Source organism: Symphodus melops (genome assembly GCF_947650265.1).
Source record: "Symphodus melops genome assembly, chromosome: 1".
Taxonomy (NCBI): Eukaryota; Metazoa; Chordata; class Actinopteri; order Labriformes; family Labridae; genus Symphodus; species Symphodus melops.
In genome coordinates this window covers 17,663,166-17,680,864 of record NC_136691.1, presented here as the reverse complement: position 1 = coordinate 17,680,864, position 17,699 = coordinate 17,663,166, and the positions used below count along the sequence as shown (strand labels likewise).

Below are 17,699 nucleotides of genomic sequence, written 5' to 3'. Positions count from 1 at the left end.
TTTTTTTTAAGAAACACTTTGGATCTTCTTACTTGCTCTTTTAAGGTTAAAGAAAAATATAAAGTTTCATAACACAATGCCTCATCAACTTATTTTATTATAATTGCATTTAAGAAGATTAGGTCTATAGCGTAAATTAATGACAAATGTTATATCACACTTTTGAAAAACAGCAGGTCTAAACTCCACATATAAACCATATATATAATTTACAGAGACCCAACATTGATCCATCTTAAGCAAAGCACTTGGAAAAATTCACAGTTGCAAGGAGAAGGGTCCTCTGAACAGGTAAACTTTGTACCATACTCATGTTGAACTGCCTTTTTCTGCAACTGTGTCACTTGGTTTGTTAAATTTCAGAGCCTAATAATAAACCGTCAGCTGTGATTTTAGTACTGAGACTCCTCTCTTAAAAAAAACATTAATTTTACCCCTTGGTTGAGAATTGAGGTGTTCCTTACCACAGTGATTTTCTCTAGAGACGTGTGGTGCAATAAATATGAAGGAAGACATAAACACAAGAGGTCGATGACACATACAGTAAGTATGAACTCCTCTAAAGAAATACTAAATCTTTACTAAATGTAGGCTTCTGGGATTTAGTTTGTTAGCGTTGCCAGCTGTACAACACAAATCTTGCTTTAAAAGTATTTGCAGGTGTCTTTTGTATGGTGGCCTGTCATTTTCTGAAAAAGAAAATTGACACTTAAGTTGTCACTTGCATTTATAAAAAAAAAATTAAAGCTTATAAGAGTGTGGATATTTTCAACATTGCAGTGCTCCTCCTCTAAACAAACAGCCACGCTGTCTCTCAAAAATCATTTAAAAAAGACAGAAGTCTTGTAAAGCCATGTATTAGGAAGAGCCAAAGTTTGTGTAAGCCTTGATAACAAAATGTTCCACATTATCCAGGCGATGACAAGTCCAGTCTAAAAAAAAAAAAAAAGAAGTGTGTTTTGTAAAGCAGCGTCCAGAGGAAAGCAAAGCTCAGCCAAGCTTAGAGGAAAAATGAGCTGTGAAGCTGTACTAAGCCTTCGCTCAGTCCCTGCTTCCCCTCTTAAGTTCTAAGCACATTTAGAAAGTCAAAGTCCAGAGAAAATATTGAACACTTCTAGGAGCATATTTTTCAGCAAACATTGACTCTGCACTAATGTGGGGACTTCTTTTTTGTTTTTATAATAACATTTCTTGGAGACTTTATTAGAGTTTAACATGAAACTTTAAGTGACTTAAATTATAGTTAGTGAATGGGTTATTGTTGTATTATCTTTGTATTGGTTATGGGGGGGGGGGGGGGGGGTGCTGATGTTATTTTGTAGCTACCAGGCTGGTGTAAACTCACTACTTTACATGTGTCCAACTTAAAACCTGAGAGTAGTGGTGCAACAGATCACACTGTGTGATCAATAGAAAATGTATCACCATAGTGTGACGTTCATTCATTCCTGTTGCAGAGTCTCGATGAAAAGGGAGGAGTATTTTCTGGTGCGTGTATGTCAGGGCAGTTTGAACAATAGTTTATTTATCAGGCTCTGTGTTTATTTCTGATCTGCAGATTTCTTTATCAGTAAATCACTAGTCATGATTGATGTGTAATTGCAGCAACAACATTTTGTGCAGTATGAAATGCTTCTTGTGAACATGGTGAAACTGCTTTTGTGCTATTTGGGGTTTCATTTGTAAAGCACTTTGTTACATCCGGGACAAGTGAACTACTAATTGTACTGTACTCATCTTCTTATGATGGTTCCTTGGGAATGATGAAGATCCCAGCTACAGGGGCGCTGGTGGCGCAGTGTGCGAGCGTCCCATGCATGGAGGCTACAGTCCCTCCATCAGAGTTCAACAAACTGGAAACATGCATTGAAGCTGCTCTGGTGGCAATACGTAGCCAAAAACCTTGACACTTTTTTTAACATTTCATTTGATGTTGGTCTGAACTACTTTTATTGACACAGATACTTTAAGGGTGACACTTGAATAATATGTTAACATCAAGACTTTGCTTTTTTACCTCCTCTTAGTCTTGTTATGGAAAATATTTTCATATTTGTCTAGAATAAATATTAATGGCTGCTCAGTTACGCTTTCAGACAACCCTAATGTCTGATCCCTAATGTGCTTTTTTATACTCTAACTACCTCCGCAGAGAAGCATCTGTTTATTAGAGTTATATTAAGCATCTAAACAACATGCAGACTCATAGATCAGACGTGCTGCTCCAGACAGACTCATTTTCATTCACGCTCTGCCCTATCATTAGTCCAGCTTTACTCCACTTTGTCAGGTGGAGAGATGTTAATGAATAAATTCAGAGCTAATCTCTGGTTTGTGTTTATTTGTGATTTGTTCTGGCAAAAAATTCTGCCCTCCCAAAAAACAGTTTCAATCGCATTTGCACATGCATGAGAAATGTAACACACATCAGTCTGAGTGTGTCAGAATAAACCGACGCATGACAATCAAATTTTTAATGTGCCAGCAGTATTCAGATGTATTTAGAGGGACTCAGACTGTCTGTCTGTGGATCTATATAGATGCAGAAAGAATGAGCATAATATTTTCAACCTACAGCCGAACATTTCTGACATAAGGAGATTCTCTTTAAATCAAACTATATTACTGAGATAACTAATGCTGATTGCTAACATGCTCCAGAGGAGGTTATGTTCTGTGTTTCAGGGTCTGCAGTGTTTGCATCTGATTGCTGCTTTTGTTTGCCATTGGAACCTGCTGTATGTACTGTACATGCTGAAAACAATGAAGGCATAGAGTGGGAGGCAAATGGGACTCACATGAGGTTGCACAAAAACTATATATATGTATCCATATAAAAATGTTTAATAACTGTCTCAATAGTGTCATAGAATGTAAACATTATTTAAATGTTATTTACATTTTTACTATGTTTTGCCAGATTTGCTGTTGGAGTTATGCAAACGCTCAACAAGTCTCATCCTTGTCCTCTCAAAGTGTAGTTAGATCACTTTGGCTGTTGTATCTGAACTCACATTTCTTGATTTGGTTCAAAGGTTTTCCAAGAAGACGGATATCGTCCAGAAGAAGTCTCCTGCCGTCAACATGTCTCCATGCTACTAAAGAAACTCTGAATGGGACTTCATACAGGTCAGTCTGTTCTTTCATTTTTCTCGCCATGTTTTTTTGATCGTCTCCCTTTGCTACATTAAGTCAGACAAAAATTGGTATAATTGTCTTTATAAGCATTGCTTTTGAGTATATGTTCATTCTGATTTATTTATTTTTGTTGTTTGACAGAGCGACACTGGAATAATGCTGCAGAGAGGAACAGTGTTTGGACAGTTGTCTCTCCTCTCCACACACCCAGACTCTAGTAGTTCACACAGGAGCTAAGAAGACAAACACATGACAATCTGGTCACAGGACTTTTTTAAAAAAGGTCTAATGAAGCTCAGCGCGCAGTGACAACAGACCTACTACACATGTTCTTATCTAAATGTTTTGATGCATATTTTCAAAGACAGTTTGCTCATTCATAAAATCAGTTTATGAAGGTCTTCTTGTGATTAAAATCCTCTTCTCCATACTACATAGTGCCCTTCTTGGACATACCATTTAATATTAGAATGAAAAACATCTAGCTTTATTACATCTGTGTTTAAATAGCTAAATTTGCAGTACTATTGGAAAAAAACGTTTATATTTGCTCATATAGTCTGAGATTGACAGCGACAAAGCTAGTCTGTATCGCCTCGGATGTTTTTGTTTGGTAAGGGTCACTTACTCAAAAGAAACTACATTTATTGCATACGTTACATAGTTTAAAGCAGACTCTAAGCTGTCTGTTTACTACTAAAAATCTTTTGAGCTGGAATTGTATACCACTTATGTTAACATCATGTTGAGCAGAGGATGCAAGTACTAAAATAACAAATAGAATTAACTATTAATTCTTCAGGATATTCAGACATTGGGTTTCATATATTAAACTTTTCTTTTTTAATAAATAAATAAACAAAGGTTAATGCTAAGTGTTGTAGTGTATGGTTGGCATTAAGTGCTGCACTGTTGTCTTGCAGAGAAAACCCCGCAGTTTATTGTAGCGTCATGTTTGCTTTGATGCTGGAGACTATCTTACTTTATAAAACATGTAAACAGGGTGAGTCAATCTGTGGTTATAAATGCTTAAAAAGACTCTTCACTTGTCCTTTTAAATTCCCTGACAAAAGTGAATGCCAAAGATCAATGGAGGCCTAAAGTTAGAAGTGAAACTTGTTAGTGTTTTATCTTAACATTTGTTTCTTGTCAACCTTTCACTGAATATTAATATTGATAATTTATCTTGGTTCCCCCTCCACATTTTTTGTTCTCTACAGATATTCAGGCTCCAGCGAGTGTTTTTTGCTCGAGGACATAAAGGCAGGACGTCTCATTTAAATGCTGTCACAGTGGAGCAGCTTTTGGCTTTATGAAGTTGTAAAAACACCTGAGTCAGTTTAGCTTTTAAAACCACATGTATAACATAGAAAGCCTTCCTGACAAATACAGTGATTGCCTAAGTTCAGGCTCATTGAATATTAGCTCACTAAAACGGCCATTAGTAAACACAGCAAACTCTTAGTGTTGCTTCTGCCTCTCGGAGCCAATCAAAGCGTGCTGAGGTGTCTGCCACCGCTGCTTACTGCTGTTATAGTGCTGGCGTAAGCCTCTGCAGCAGCCACAGAGGCTGATTCCCATTAGAACAAACCTATTTGGCTTACATTACAAACCCATTCAATCAGGCAGCCATGCTCTGCTTTTTCGTTTAAGCCTGGAGGCTGAGAGTGTATCCAGATGCCATAGCTCAATAAGTGAATGGGTTGCTGCTGCCGACTCTCTGTATCAACCTCATTTTCTCGTGTGCTTAGAAAAAAAAAATCATGTTTTTTGTGCTATTGTTGTGCAACAGTATGTATTTATAACCCATTTCAAAATAAAATGAAGGTCCATACACAGTGTTTGCTCACAGAATATGCAACAGTCAAGGATGAGTGCAGAGATTTCCATGTTTGATGGCAGGCAGGTGTGAGGCACCAGCCGCCCAATCATGATACCAGAATGACCTCTCTTGGCACAGCGAGCGGGCGCCTCTCGTTCTTTATGCCACGCTCGAGTGTCATCACTGTAAGGACCTGTGCTGAATCACGTAGAGCAGCTCTGCACAGGCTCACAGCAAACAGACTGTGACTGTTAAAGCCCAGGTGTGACCTAGCTTGACTGGCTGTAAGAGTGACAGATTTAGTGCCATTAGTTTATCGCTTATCATTCACTGTATCTCATGAATGTGTGATAAGCCTGCAAAGCGAGGGATAAGGCTCTGACTCTAGCGCCCGCAGGGTCGAACACTGGGAGTCTTATCCTCCTGTGCACATTTCTAAATGGATCATTATACTTTTATTTCATACTGCACTGATTTTGAACAGGTTTGGATAAAATCTGCAAAAACAAATTAAACCTGCTCTCTGTATGCTGTATTATCAGTGACCAACTGGAACAAGCAGAAATTAAATCCTGTCTGGCTCGGACAGATTTGAACAGCTGTTAGAAAAATATGGCTGCTTTGAGCTGTAAATAAATGTGTTATAAATAATGATGAAGTGAGAATGTATGCGTGAGGTATATAAAGTAAGGGGTCCCTTATGGAGCCAACTGAGTTGAAACGCAGATGCATCATAATGTAAGTTGTGTTTTCTGTATCACTAAATAAAAATGACAAAACACGACAAACTGACTGACTGTTGTGTAGCTTCTTGAATTAAACTAAAAATGCGTCGTTCCTCAGATGACCACTTGAGTCCATTGATCCCTCCATCACCTCTAATACATAGGGACAGCTGTGGATCTCAAACCGGAACGTCGAGGGTTCGATGCCTAGCTCCTGCGTGCAACATGTCTGATGTGTCCTTGGGCAAGACACTTAACCCCGAATTGCTCCCCCTGCTCCGTCAGGGTGTATGCGGGCCACTGCTCCTGTGGTCGACCACTTGGGAACCACGGGGATAAATAGAAGAAATAAAAGAAAAAACAGAAATACTGCTCACACAGTTTATCCTGTTTGGGTGGCAGTAAGCCTTGAGCCAATCTCAGCTGTCGTTGGGCGAGAAGCAGAGTGCAACCTAGAATAGTTGACAGTCAATCCTAATGCCAACATACAGAGACAGACAACCACTCACACTCACACCTATGGGCTGATTAACATAGCAAGGTGGTCTTTAGGCTGTGGCAGAAAGCTGAAGTTTGGTTGTTCGATCCTCATTAGCCTCTCGCTAGTGGTTGCTCTTAGAGAAAGGATATGGTCTGCATCAAATCAACGACTTTAAATGACTGAGATCGAGGTCTGGTCTAGGTTTACGTTGTTGTAACTTTGAATTGAATTTCAGTTGAATTGAACTTTTTGAAAATTTTCATGAAAGTAACAGAAGACTTGTCGTGCATGCATAGATTTTTAAAATATATATGAAAGCGTTAGTTAGAAGGTATCTTGGTCTGCGCTCACCATACCTGCTTTGTTAGCTTAGCACACTGTCAAGCTAATTAGTCAGCTAATGCTTCAGACTTGGGCATCAACTGTAAAACTGTACGACTTCCGTAACTTCCCACATGCTAACCTGTAGCTTCTCTGCAGGCACCCTCCTTGTTGAAAGTAGAAACACTGAATGTTGTGAAGGATGTCAAACATAACTTTAGCTTTTATCCTTTACACATGCCATAAAGAACTGTAGTTTAAAGTTTTAATGCCCAAATAATGTCAGCCATCTTAAATATTTACAGATAACACATTACACATGAATTATTTAGATTGTATTTAAAAAGAGTTGTCAGTCAGATGTTATTTTTCTGTCAAAGTGTAACTTGCGCAAGTGAAACATTTCAACAACTGATTCTTACATCGAGTACTTATGTGCAATGATTCTTAACTTCAAATGAAGCAACAAAGTTAATTATATATCACTATTTTTAACCCAGCTTGTAGTTCCTTGGGAGGACTTAAAACGCTGATGTATTAACAGATTCCTATTTCTCCTGCCAGAACAGAGCTTAGTCTCATCCAAATAAACCAGATGGCAATCTAAATGTTTTATTTAACAAAGCAACTCAATTAAAAACAGATTGTTATTTGCTATGACTGGCTTGCTAGAGGCAAAAGCCCTCATGTGGAATTCAATATTGAATTTAGAGTCACCTCCACAAGCGACACTGAATTTTGTTCACATTTTTAATAAAAGAGCCATGATGTGTATTTTTTTTAATAAACTTGATAAAAATGTTTCACTTATCGCTGGCATTTTCTGTTTTTGATCCTTATCAGTTAATATATCCAAACTTTTTCCATCCCGGTTGGGCTTTTTATGAATTCATACCTGACACATCAGATTGGAGCAGCATGCAGACGCCCCTGACAGACACCCTCGACAATTATCTGCCACCTTCACTTCTGATCACATCAGATTTTACAGCTGCTTTTGCCGCAGTCACCTTCACAGCAGCAGAAATGGTTTGAAGTTCACCCGTCCTCTTTATGCTTCCCAGATCCCATCCCTCCTCCCTCTCCATCTGGTCTGGACTGTTGAGGGCCGGGGTCGGCCCGTTGGCTGCACGGGGGCCTCTGGGAGTGGAGCTGCCACTGAGGTACTCATTGCTTCTTTGGGATTCTCGTTGGATCCAATCACACTGTCAGGCTTGGATAGGAGGCTTGTATCCCTCGGTAGTTGATTCATCACACACACAGACACATGCACACACACACACACACACACACACACACACACACACACACACTTTTGTACATCACTCACTGACACATACAGATGGAGACAGAGACATACAGTATAAATGAGTGACTGGCTTCATACACGCTCCTCACACGCCTGTTGATGCTCCTGACTGCAGAGCAACAGTGGAGCTTGTTTTGATGTGCAGCTCAGGTTCTCTCCTCTCTCTCCCATTCCTGAATTTTGCAGCCCGGTCTCCACCAGGGAAACTTACGTTCCACTTCAGTGATAATCAATTCAAAGGTACAGTAATATTCCTCTAATGTGAGTAACATTAAAAACACCCAAGGATGCACAAAATGCTTCATTTCTAGAGGAGATGTTGGCGTCATGGGAGGTTTTCAACTTGCAACTGAAGGATTAATGGTCTGTGAATCATTCTTAATTTGCTTTATTGTCTGTTCTAAACAATGTTGCCTATAAAAGCATATCATTTTGAACATCTTCCATTTTAAATCCTGAATTGCTGAATTGTGTGTTGGAATAAGTATCTGAGCCACATGTTTTGTTATTATCTCATCACTGTTTTAACTTTAACATTTAAATGAGTTTTTATTGAAAGTGTTTCTAGTCAAACAGAGAATTACAGATTAATATTAACCTCTGAAAGGTAAAGGATTTTAAGATCCTGCTATAGAGTTGATACAGTTGCTCTTACACTGTGATGCATTGTGTGTGAAGAGCAATACACACCCTGCCTGAAGAGTACAAACCCGAAGCTGCCAGATGTGGTCCCTAGATGGCACTGTGTCCTCTGGGCGAGGAAGCAGCCCTGCTGTTTATCATGCAGCCGTGACAGCCTGTAAAAGCTTTTGTCAGAGGAACTGAAGATTTAGAGCCCAGATTAGTGCATTCATATCTTGGCAGTTAATTAGGACTGAGGAGCTAACTGAAAGCTGCTGAGTGATGGAGTGGAAGAATAAGAGGAGGTGTGCTCCCTGCAGCGAGACGCAAAATGAATTAAGTGCATATACGCACCTGACTATTCTGCTAAGTTATCACTGTGTGCACCCACTGTAACTTCAAAATATGAATGTTTAACCCCACATGTGACCACTTAGCGCCTTTTTTCTGCGTGTTAGTGGACTCACGTGTGGTTCCAGCGTATGCCAAGCAAAGAGACACACACTACTCTTCAAGGTGTGTTTGTTTGTGTGTGTCCTTCATAATGCTGGAGTTAAGGTCAGCAGGCTCATACTTTACCTGTCAGAACTGATCAGCATCGCCTTCACAGTTGCTTTGTTTCTGTCCATGGAGGATACAGCATCTCTCCTGAATCTTTGAGGGGGGGAAAAAAGCTGCATGTCTACAATCTATACAGTGGAGCTGTAAAATGCTCCAGCTGCAGGCGCTCCCAGAGCTCAAGGTGTTTTACAGCGTCAACGCAAGACGAGGCAACAAAAACAAGTTAAATCTGTTATTACTGCCACAGCTGATGTATTACTCCAATAGAGCCGCTGTTTATTTGAAAGCAAAAACAGGCCATAAAGCGTTTAAGTGGAATTAACCAGTTCATTAGTTGAAGTAAAATTTCATGACAGGTCAACTGTCAGCCTGTAAATGCCTGAAGGGGAGCCTGGTTGGCGTTCCACAGACCCTATACAGGGCGCAGGCTGAGCTAATGCACGCAGAAATCCATTTAGAAAAGCCATTAGCAAATGTAAATAGTTTTTTTTCTGTCAATTAGGATATGAATTATCCTGCTGACATCAGCGGGATTGATGTAATCTACTTCTACTAATTTGACTAAAAGGAAAAGTAGTTGATACATACAGTATAAAATCTAATCAATAAATTTTGTCAGGCAACAACTGTGTGAACAAATGGGACGTGAATATCAAGTGAGTACGTTTCCTCTGCAGGCCCCCTGCTGCTGTAAATCTGAGAATGACCTCACTGTTTGAGGCTTTCTGTCACTAAGCCGTACAGATGCTAAATGTAGACTTATTTTCTCTCTGTAAGTCAATCATATTTATTTCTTTGAGCTCATTATGATTGTAACATTACTTGCCAGTATAGAATAATAAGGATAATAATGTTTGGGGAAATATTTGGCTGAACTGTTGTGCTCCTCGTGTATTGCTGTTTCTTTCTGTGCTGATTTATCCCATAATTACCTTCTCTGGTGCTGGTGTTTGTTCTCACTTCTTTTGATGTCATTGTTGTGTCTCGCAACTTGCTTTTTTAAATCTCTGCCCTCTGCACACTCAAAGTCTTCTTTTTTAACGAAGACAACATTGACAACATTTTTCTTCTTAAAATAAGAGAGTCTTTCTCAGTCACTTTTGTGGATTATTTTAAATCGTTTGGCTGACAGTCTCAATCTCTCTTCATTTAGGATTTTAAGATTAGACTGAAATTCATATCCTTTAAAATGAAAAAAAAAATACTAATTTAATTTTTCATATTAATGTTGGCTATGAGATTAATTGTCTGTGACAGATGCTCCATCTTAAGCAAATCAACCCTGACAGTTGAAAGAAAAAGGTAAAGCACTTCTACCAGCTGGAAGCTCAATTTACACCAGACCAGATAAATGTTGGGCGATATTAAAAAGGCAAGATAGCTTCCAAAGGAACAAATCAGTGATGGAGAACGGCTTCACAGCCATACATTGCACAAAACTTTTAGAAGGTTAAATGTGAGAGCACGACCCAGATGAAATAGATCTGTTTGTTCAAAACTGTTTCTGACTCTTTGGCATCTACTTTACTCAACATTACATAGAAATTCAAATTTAAATTTGGATTTAGAATAGATTTACAGGTAGCAAAGTCAGGGAAATCAAATTAGTTGACTGTTAGAACTAGCTGCAAAACCTGACAGATAAATCACAGGTTTGGTTTGGAGTCTTAAATGAGAGGTTCAAGACTGCCTCTCCTCTGCATCTATCCCGCTTTCTTAACTCATCACAGTTCATGGCAGATTGCTGATAACCACAAGTCTGTTTCTGTGAGAGGTTCTTTTGACTAATGTCCCCAGTTGTGGGTTGAAAGAAGACTTGTGTTGGGGGCAGCAGTAGTTCAGTCTGGTTGGGAGGACCATCGGTTCAAGTCCCGATGCAGACCAAAATATGGAAGTTGATCTGGTAGCTGGAGAGATGCCAGACCACTTCTCGAGCACTGCCAAGTTGCCCTTGAACAAGGCACCGAACTCCCACCAGCTCAGGGGCTGCCGCACTCTGACATCTCTCTCGCATGTGTGATTCAGGCCTGTGTGTGTGAGAAGTGGGAATTAAGTGCGAACCACAATTTCCCCTCAGGGATTAATAAAGGATATAAAATAAAAATAAAAACTCTTGAGCTTGATGAGTGCTTTAGCAGTCTGCTGAATTCTCAAAGCACTTTTACACCACAGGTCAGACCTATACAAGTCACCCTCAGTATTAGAAGCTGGAGCTCTTGTACCGACTCTACCACAGAGCGATAACTGCCCCTGCCCTCTTTAATTAACAAATAGATGATTCGGTATTATATAAATTGATTGATTTTTGTTTTGTTTGAAATATAATGACAAATATATATAAGAAATATAATATGTGTTGCATTTAGCGCAACCACTGGTAGAATTGACCTCTCTGTTTGGTATAAAGAGAAGTTTCAACTTTTCATGTTCTGTTAACTTTCAGCCTTCATGGAGCCTTCAAACCGGCATTGACTTTTTTTTTTTTTTTTTAAACTTTTGATTGCAACAGAAATAAAAACCTAAAAAACAAAACTGTAAGTTGATTTGAGTACTCAATGACCAAGGAAGTAAACTTCAAACTCACCACTGTGATGCAGATACTGCCGCTCGGGGTAAACTGCATTCTGAACCCCAAACTCCGTATTTGTGTTTGTTTCACCTATTTATGTCAGAACCCTCTGTATATCACATGACTCAATTAGCTAATACGTTTTGTTTAGAAAACAGAATGTATTGCGTTCTCATAAGCTGTGTAGGGAACACAACAAGGCAGCTCTATAAAGCGTGTTAACATTTTTTAGACTTAAAAGCCTCAATGGTTTTCAGTCCAGGTGAGTATCTACACACAGTAATAGGTCCAAGAGCTGGAAAAAAATCTTTCCATTGGGGCTGCGTGGTCGGCTACTGTTTGAGTTCTGATTATTGGGTTTTGCCACACACATGGTGATAAATAATCACAGGTTTTACAGTTTTGGTCGTACAGTGTGTGGTGTGCGGCCACACGGCAACATCAACACACCACACACGAACCGATTTCACTCGCGAACGTCCCCCGATCAGACTGGAAATCTCGCAAAACCTCTCGAGATCAAACGTGATTCCAGAGTCAACAAACGGACGAAGAGGATGTAACAGGGATCGTTTGTGCTGTTTTTATCTGAAAAACACGTTTTAAAAAGAGGCGTCGGTCAAAGGAGCGGAGACAACGGGAGCATGAACTGTACTTGTTACATGATATGGAGGTGAGTAGTTGTTGTTTTGCTGTTGTTGTTTTCGCTAATAAGTCACCTCGCTTTCTGATTGGCTACGCGTCACATTCAACAGGCTCGTGCTTGTTTCTCCTCGGGGGACACCACACATGATGAGAGATCGGGCCAAAACAATCCAACATGTTGAATATCCCTGATTTGAGATCGGAGCGGTCACGACATTCTTCCGACCAGACGAGAACGGTCTGAACACACCACACACGGCAGGATGATCTTATAAGATTATTTTATGATGATCGGGGGCCTCCTTAAGATTATCGGAAGGGGAGAATTGGGGCCAAAATCGGCGCAATTATCCTGCCGTGTGAACCAGGCTTAAGAAAAACAGTAAAGTATTTATCCTCTATATCAAGACGCGAACCACACATCAGAATCTATAGTGAAGTGTACTTTACTCCAATGAGCCTCTGATTAGATGTCATTTCTGGCTGAAATCTACGTTTTTTCTCTCTCACATATTCACTTTTTATTATGTTGAGTCAGACACAATTTCTTCACATTCTGTTAAAGACAAAAAAAAAGAAAGAATATTGAAACGTGGCTTTGCCTAAGCTGTAAAGAATAGTCCCTCCGTGGCAGAAATCCCTGTTGGCCTGCTTGTTCCCGTTGCCCATGACAGGATGAATGAGTTAATATGTAGTCATTGTGCGAGCTGGATATACTCACACACGCTGCTCTGATATCCTACATCAATGGGCTATTGCAAGTTAATGACCGGCTCTGTGAAGGCCCATTTGCGCGAAATATGGACAGTGTAAAAAGGGGCTGGGAGAGCAGGTGCTGCTGCCATTGAGTGGCTCATAACCCGGCCATATGCTGGAGGAGAATCTCATTTGGCTGTGCACTCGCACAAAAGCCTGACTTTAAAGGAACCCATAGCCATTTCTGTTGCGATGACTCGGACCCTCTAATAACCCTTTTCTCCACCCGCTTCCTCTTTCTCTCACTGCATCTATGAACAGTGTACACATTTGCATAATCATCTATAGGTAAATGATAGTGCTGAGCTGCACTGCCTGGGACTTCATCTGAATGGAAATGATGGCACTTTTTGGTATAAAAGAGGAAATCACTGAAGTGACAGCAAAGGAATGAGAAGAAATTGTGTGAATAGTCTTGGGTGGAGATGGTATCTGTCTCCATCTCCTCTGCGCTCTCTCTAAAACCACAACACAGATGAGTGAGAGACAAGTTGACCCTGTAGTCTCTGACAAGAAGTTTGGGAACAACATTTTTTATTTCTGGGAACTGTTTGGAGTCAAAGGAGCAGAAGACAATAATAATTAATCAACCAACCAAGTACCAACACACAAAAAAAAAAAAAAAAAAATCAAAGTGAACATACACACTGACTGATTCGGCATGAAAACGAATGAGAACAAATGAGTTCAGCAATAAATAATGACATTAAAAAAACAATAGATTGCTGGAAGAGAAAGTCATAAAAATGAGACATGACTTTAGCTACAAGATTACAAAAACAAACAAAAAAAAACTGACGAGCTGTGCAGACGAGAACATTGACGTCAAATAAAAAAAAGTAAGACAAAAAAAATCACTTGTTAGTCAGTAAGGTGCTAGCAATTGATCTCCAAATCCATCATAATTTGTATTTATTATTTTGTTCTGTTTTTAAATTTCCAATAAAAAAATAAATAACATAATGAAAGTAATTTCTGAAAAGGGAGGAATCCCCGACATGATGTCAGAGGGAGGTGTTTTCTATTTGACTGACAGCTTCCCGTGGTCAAATATTCATGCGACTGAAGAGAAACACCATCCAGAGAGACTAGACGTCTAATCTAACAACGTTTGCTCCACGCCCTAAAACAAACCATCCTGTGTGCACATCATCATTTTTTATCTCCAGGCATTCCCGGCCAAACAATAACAATGATGTTTGTTGTGTCATGTTGCTACAACAGGAAAAATCAAATAATGTCTCTATACAAGAAAGAGGGATTAACAAAAATCAACAGAAACTGGAGTTTTCTGTACAATATTGACCTGCAAAGCACGACGGCTATGATGTAATAAAATATGTAAACATATTTGCTGATTTTGACACAGTCATAGAATCACACTTTATCACATTTAAATGAGTCTTCAGCCTGGATTTTCTTCCTTTTTTTTTTAAAGATTGGAACCATAAAGACAAAATATGACAATGCTTTTTTTCTCTTTTCGCAAACAGCATCTCTGGAAATGTAACAAACAAATGATTTGAAAGGAAAGAAAAATGCTAGCCGAGACTTTAAATTCAGAGAATTGACAATGTATTGTGCACTTTGCCTGGTGGATCCACGTTTGCACACTTGAAACACTTGACATATTTAGAATTTGGATGCCACTGATAGCGGTCCAATCGTTAGCTGAGACGTGAGAGAGGGAGAGAAAAGCATGAAGATACATGACTGTATCACATCCTGCTAAGCCGTCACTGAGCACTGCCTGGTCAACCTTGACTGGACATCATCCTTCAATATTTTTTAACATAAGTTCAATAAATAAATAAATAACTTTCTAAATGAATAAATAAAAAAACAAATATAGAAATAAAAAGACGGCTAAAAGTACACATATACTTTAGCTCACACCGCGTCCATGAAAGCTACATTAAATGAAACCATTTGAAATGTGAACTCATGTTTTGACTTCCAACTTTCCCCGACAATCATAGTTTCTTGAGGTCCCTCACTTACACAGATGCCAGCACCACGTCACATACACCTCACATGCATGCTCAGAATGGCCGAAATGACAGTGAGCGTATATTACAGGGTTACAATGGACAAGGTTGTCAGAACTCCAAGGATCACACACCTCTTGACAGTCACTTTGGGGGTCGTTTGGATGTTCGAGTGATGTTATTCACACTGCCAAAAGTCTCCAGTAGGGACTCTTGAAAAAGATCCACACTGAGTCCTGCTGAAGTCCAACTTCATTGTCTCTCAGTAATGCTTACAATAGTAAGTGGGCTGCCTTTAGCCAAAGTTCTTTTGTAAATGTTTCAGCACTCAGAAGAGTTCTCAGGAGATTTTATCCTTTTTAAATCACAGTTGCCAATATGGTACTGTCAAAATGTTTATAACTTTGTTCCAAACAGTTTTTTTCTATGTGTTGGGAAATGATTTGATTTCTTTCTATACATAATATTCCTTGTCCTTGTCTTTCGGTCTCTTGCTACTAGCGCTGCCTTTGGCGCTGCCGCTGGGCGTTTTATCCTTCACCACAGCGCCATTGGTTTGTGCCGAGTTGCTGATGTAGTTGCGCGTCTCGTCCACCTGGTAGGAACCCTCGTCCCTGTTCCTGTACTTGTACATGGCGTAGAGGAGGATGAGGATGCAGAGGGCGGCCGCTGAGACGATGCCCACCACCATGCCCGTTGTACTGCTGGATTCCCGGATTACCTCTGAGGCTCCTGGGGGAACCCGCCGAACCACTCCAGGCACGGTGGGCAAGGCGGCGGGCACCGTGCGCAGCATGGGCGACGTGATGAAGGGTCCCCGTGGCTTGGTACCGTCCAGATCGAAGGACGTGGGCAGGGGCAGCAGGACTATGTCCGGCTGTGGGGGTTTTACCTCGCGGTTGTTCATTTTCCCGGCGGGCAGCTTGGGTGGCGTGTCCGAGGGGACCGCCGCCGGCGGCGTGCCCCGGGGGTTGGGAAGAGGCGAGGTGGGTGTAGTCCTACCTGCCTCAGAGGCTTTGCTAGGCCTCAAGTCCTTGGCCTCCCACTTGGGTGCGAGGGCTTTGTAGCCGCCTTCATAGGCCGATGTGGTCAAGATCTTATCTGTTACCAGGGAGAAGGTGGTGTAAAAATCTTCATCGTCAGTCGGGGGCAGGCTAGAGTCGAAAGCTTCGCCAGAGCCAAACCCCGAAATCACCATGCCATCATCATCATCATCATCACCATCATCACCACCATCACCATCATCACAATCATCGCTGCCTCGGTCCGACAAGCAAGGTACCCCCGCCTCAGTGGCCATGGCCAAGGACTCTTTGGTGGTCTCAATAATGGTGAGGACGGGGCGGAGGGTGGGGGGGAGGGGGATGAAGGGAGAACGGGTGGATACAGAGGGGATGTCTATGGGGTCCTCGACTAGTATGGGGATGACTAGCTCCCCTCCTGAAAGTGAAAGAGAGAAGAAAAGCACCAATCAGAAGGCAGAACATCATCAAACAGCCAAACACCAAAAAAAACCAACAAAAACAACCAATAACCAGAGAACGAATAAAGCAAAGCTCAACAAAAAAAGAAATGAACTGAAAGAAAGGAAAGAAAGAAAGAATGGAAAATACTGTACCAGTGCAAAAACAAGGAAACTCAGAACCAAACAAGACTCAAACTGAAAGAAACCAACAGCCATAAAGAAGGTTACATTGCATCAAAAGGCTTTGAGGGATGCACAGGGTGAGCCACGTTAAACAGACTCCAACATGTTCTGTCCACATAGAAGTACGCTTCATTAGGGCTTAATTTATACTGCAATCAACACTAGTCTGCTATATATGCTGCCTCATAGTCAGAATTTATCGTGGACATTTAGAATAATGTGCGAGCGACGCCGAGTGTCATAAACATTTCTGCCCTATGTTTAGTACTATGTGATACCACTGCTCCTTTATCCACATTAAAGACTCAGGCTCTTTAAGAGGCTTGTTTTGTTTAAGGTTTAAATCCTTTTGAGTTTGTTCAAAAAACTGAGCAGCAGAAGATTGCACTCTGTGGACAAAGAGAAGCAGAGGGTATAAGCGTTTGTTTACGAGCCATTGGGCCTAAAAGCAAGCTAACTAAGTCTGAAATGAGAAACTGTAAAGTGTGTCATAAAGCAAGTCGGAGAGGTTCTGTTTAATCATTTGGACCGACAGGAACTAGCAAACACTAACAACTGCTAAAACACAAACGCTGAAATAGTAACAGAAATCCTACAAAAGAAAAAAAGGAGAGGCGAATGTTTGTCTCTGTGTGACAAAACATGACCTCAAGCCTCTTAAAAATGCTGATTTGCACTATAAGTCTATCGGACGGTCACACGGTTAACTTCAAAAGAAAACTGAAGCAGCAAAAAGTTACCTCTCGCAAGTCAAGTAAGAACAGGAGGGAACTTCTTGCCTCAGCATGAGTGGGCTCCCCCTATTTACCCTAGCCTCTTGCCTTTTGACCCCTACAGTCACCACGATGGCACAAAGTCACGGGGCAGTTCACCGACACCTGAATGTTTGCTGATTGGTACTTTTCATGAGAGAATCTGGCCTGTAGCAGCTCTGTTCTCTATGTTATAATATTATTAATATTATTTTTATTACAGTTGCTTAATGCTTAAAACGTTTTTCCCCTCATGAATTAATTGGAATAAATCCACTGCTGAACACTTGATAGCATATCCTTTAAAAGTAAAAACCTGTCGTTTGTCTACTACAAAGAGCGTGAAACATTCAGATGTCCATT

At 40.5% G+C, this 17,699-nt stretch overlaps 1 protein-coding gene across 11 annotated transcripts in view; it reads right to left on the bottom strand.

Annotated features, from left to right (window-relative positions):
- Positions 1-13,428: 13,428 nt before the first annotated feature.
- Positions 13,429-17,699, bottom strand: part of nrxn3b (neurexin 3b) — a 295,208-nt gene continuing 290,937 nt past the window's right edge. For 10 of the 11 annotated variants that reach the window (XM_079340502.1, XM_079340512.1, XM_079340508.1 and 7 more), the window contains one exon: positions 13,429-16,376. In XM_079340502.1, coding sequence (XP_079196628.1) covers positions 15,391-16,376 — 986 coding nt within the window. In that variant the 3' untranslated portion in view covers positions 13,429-15,390. The remainder of the gene's footprint in view (positions 16,377-17,699) is intronic. The other variant, XM_079340503.1, reaches the window with a different exon arrangement.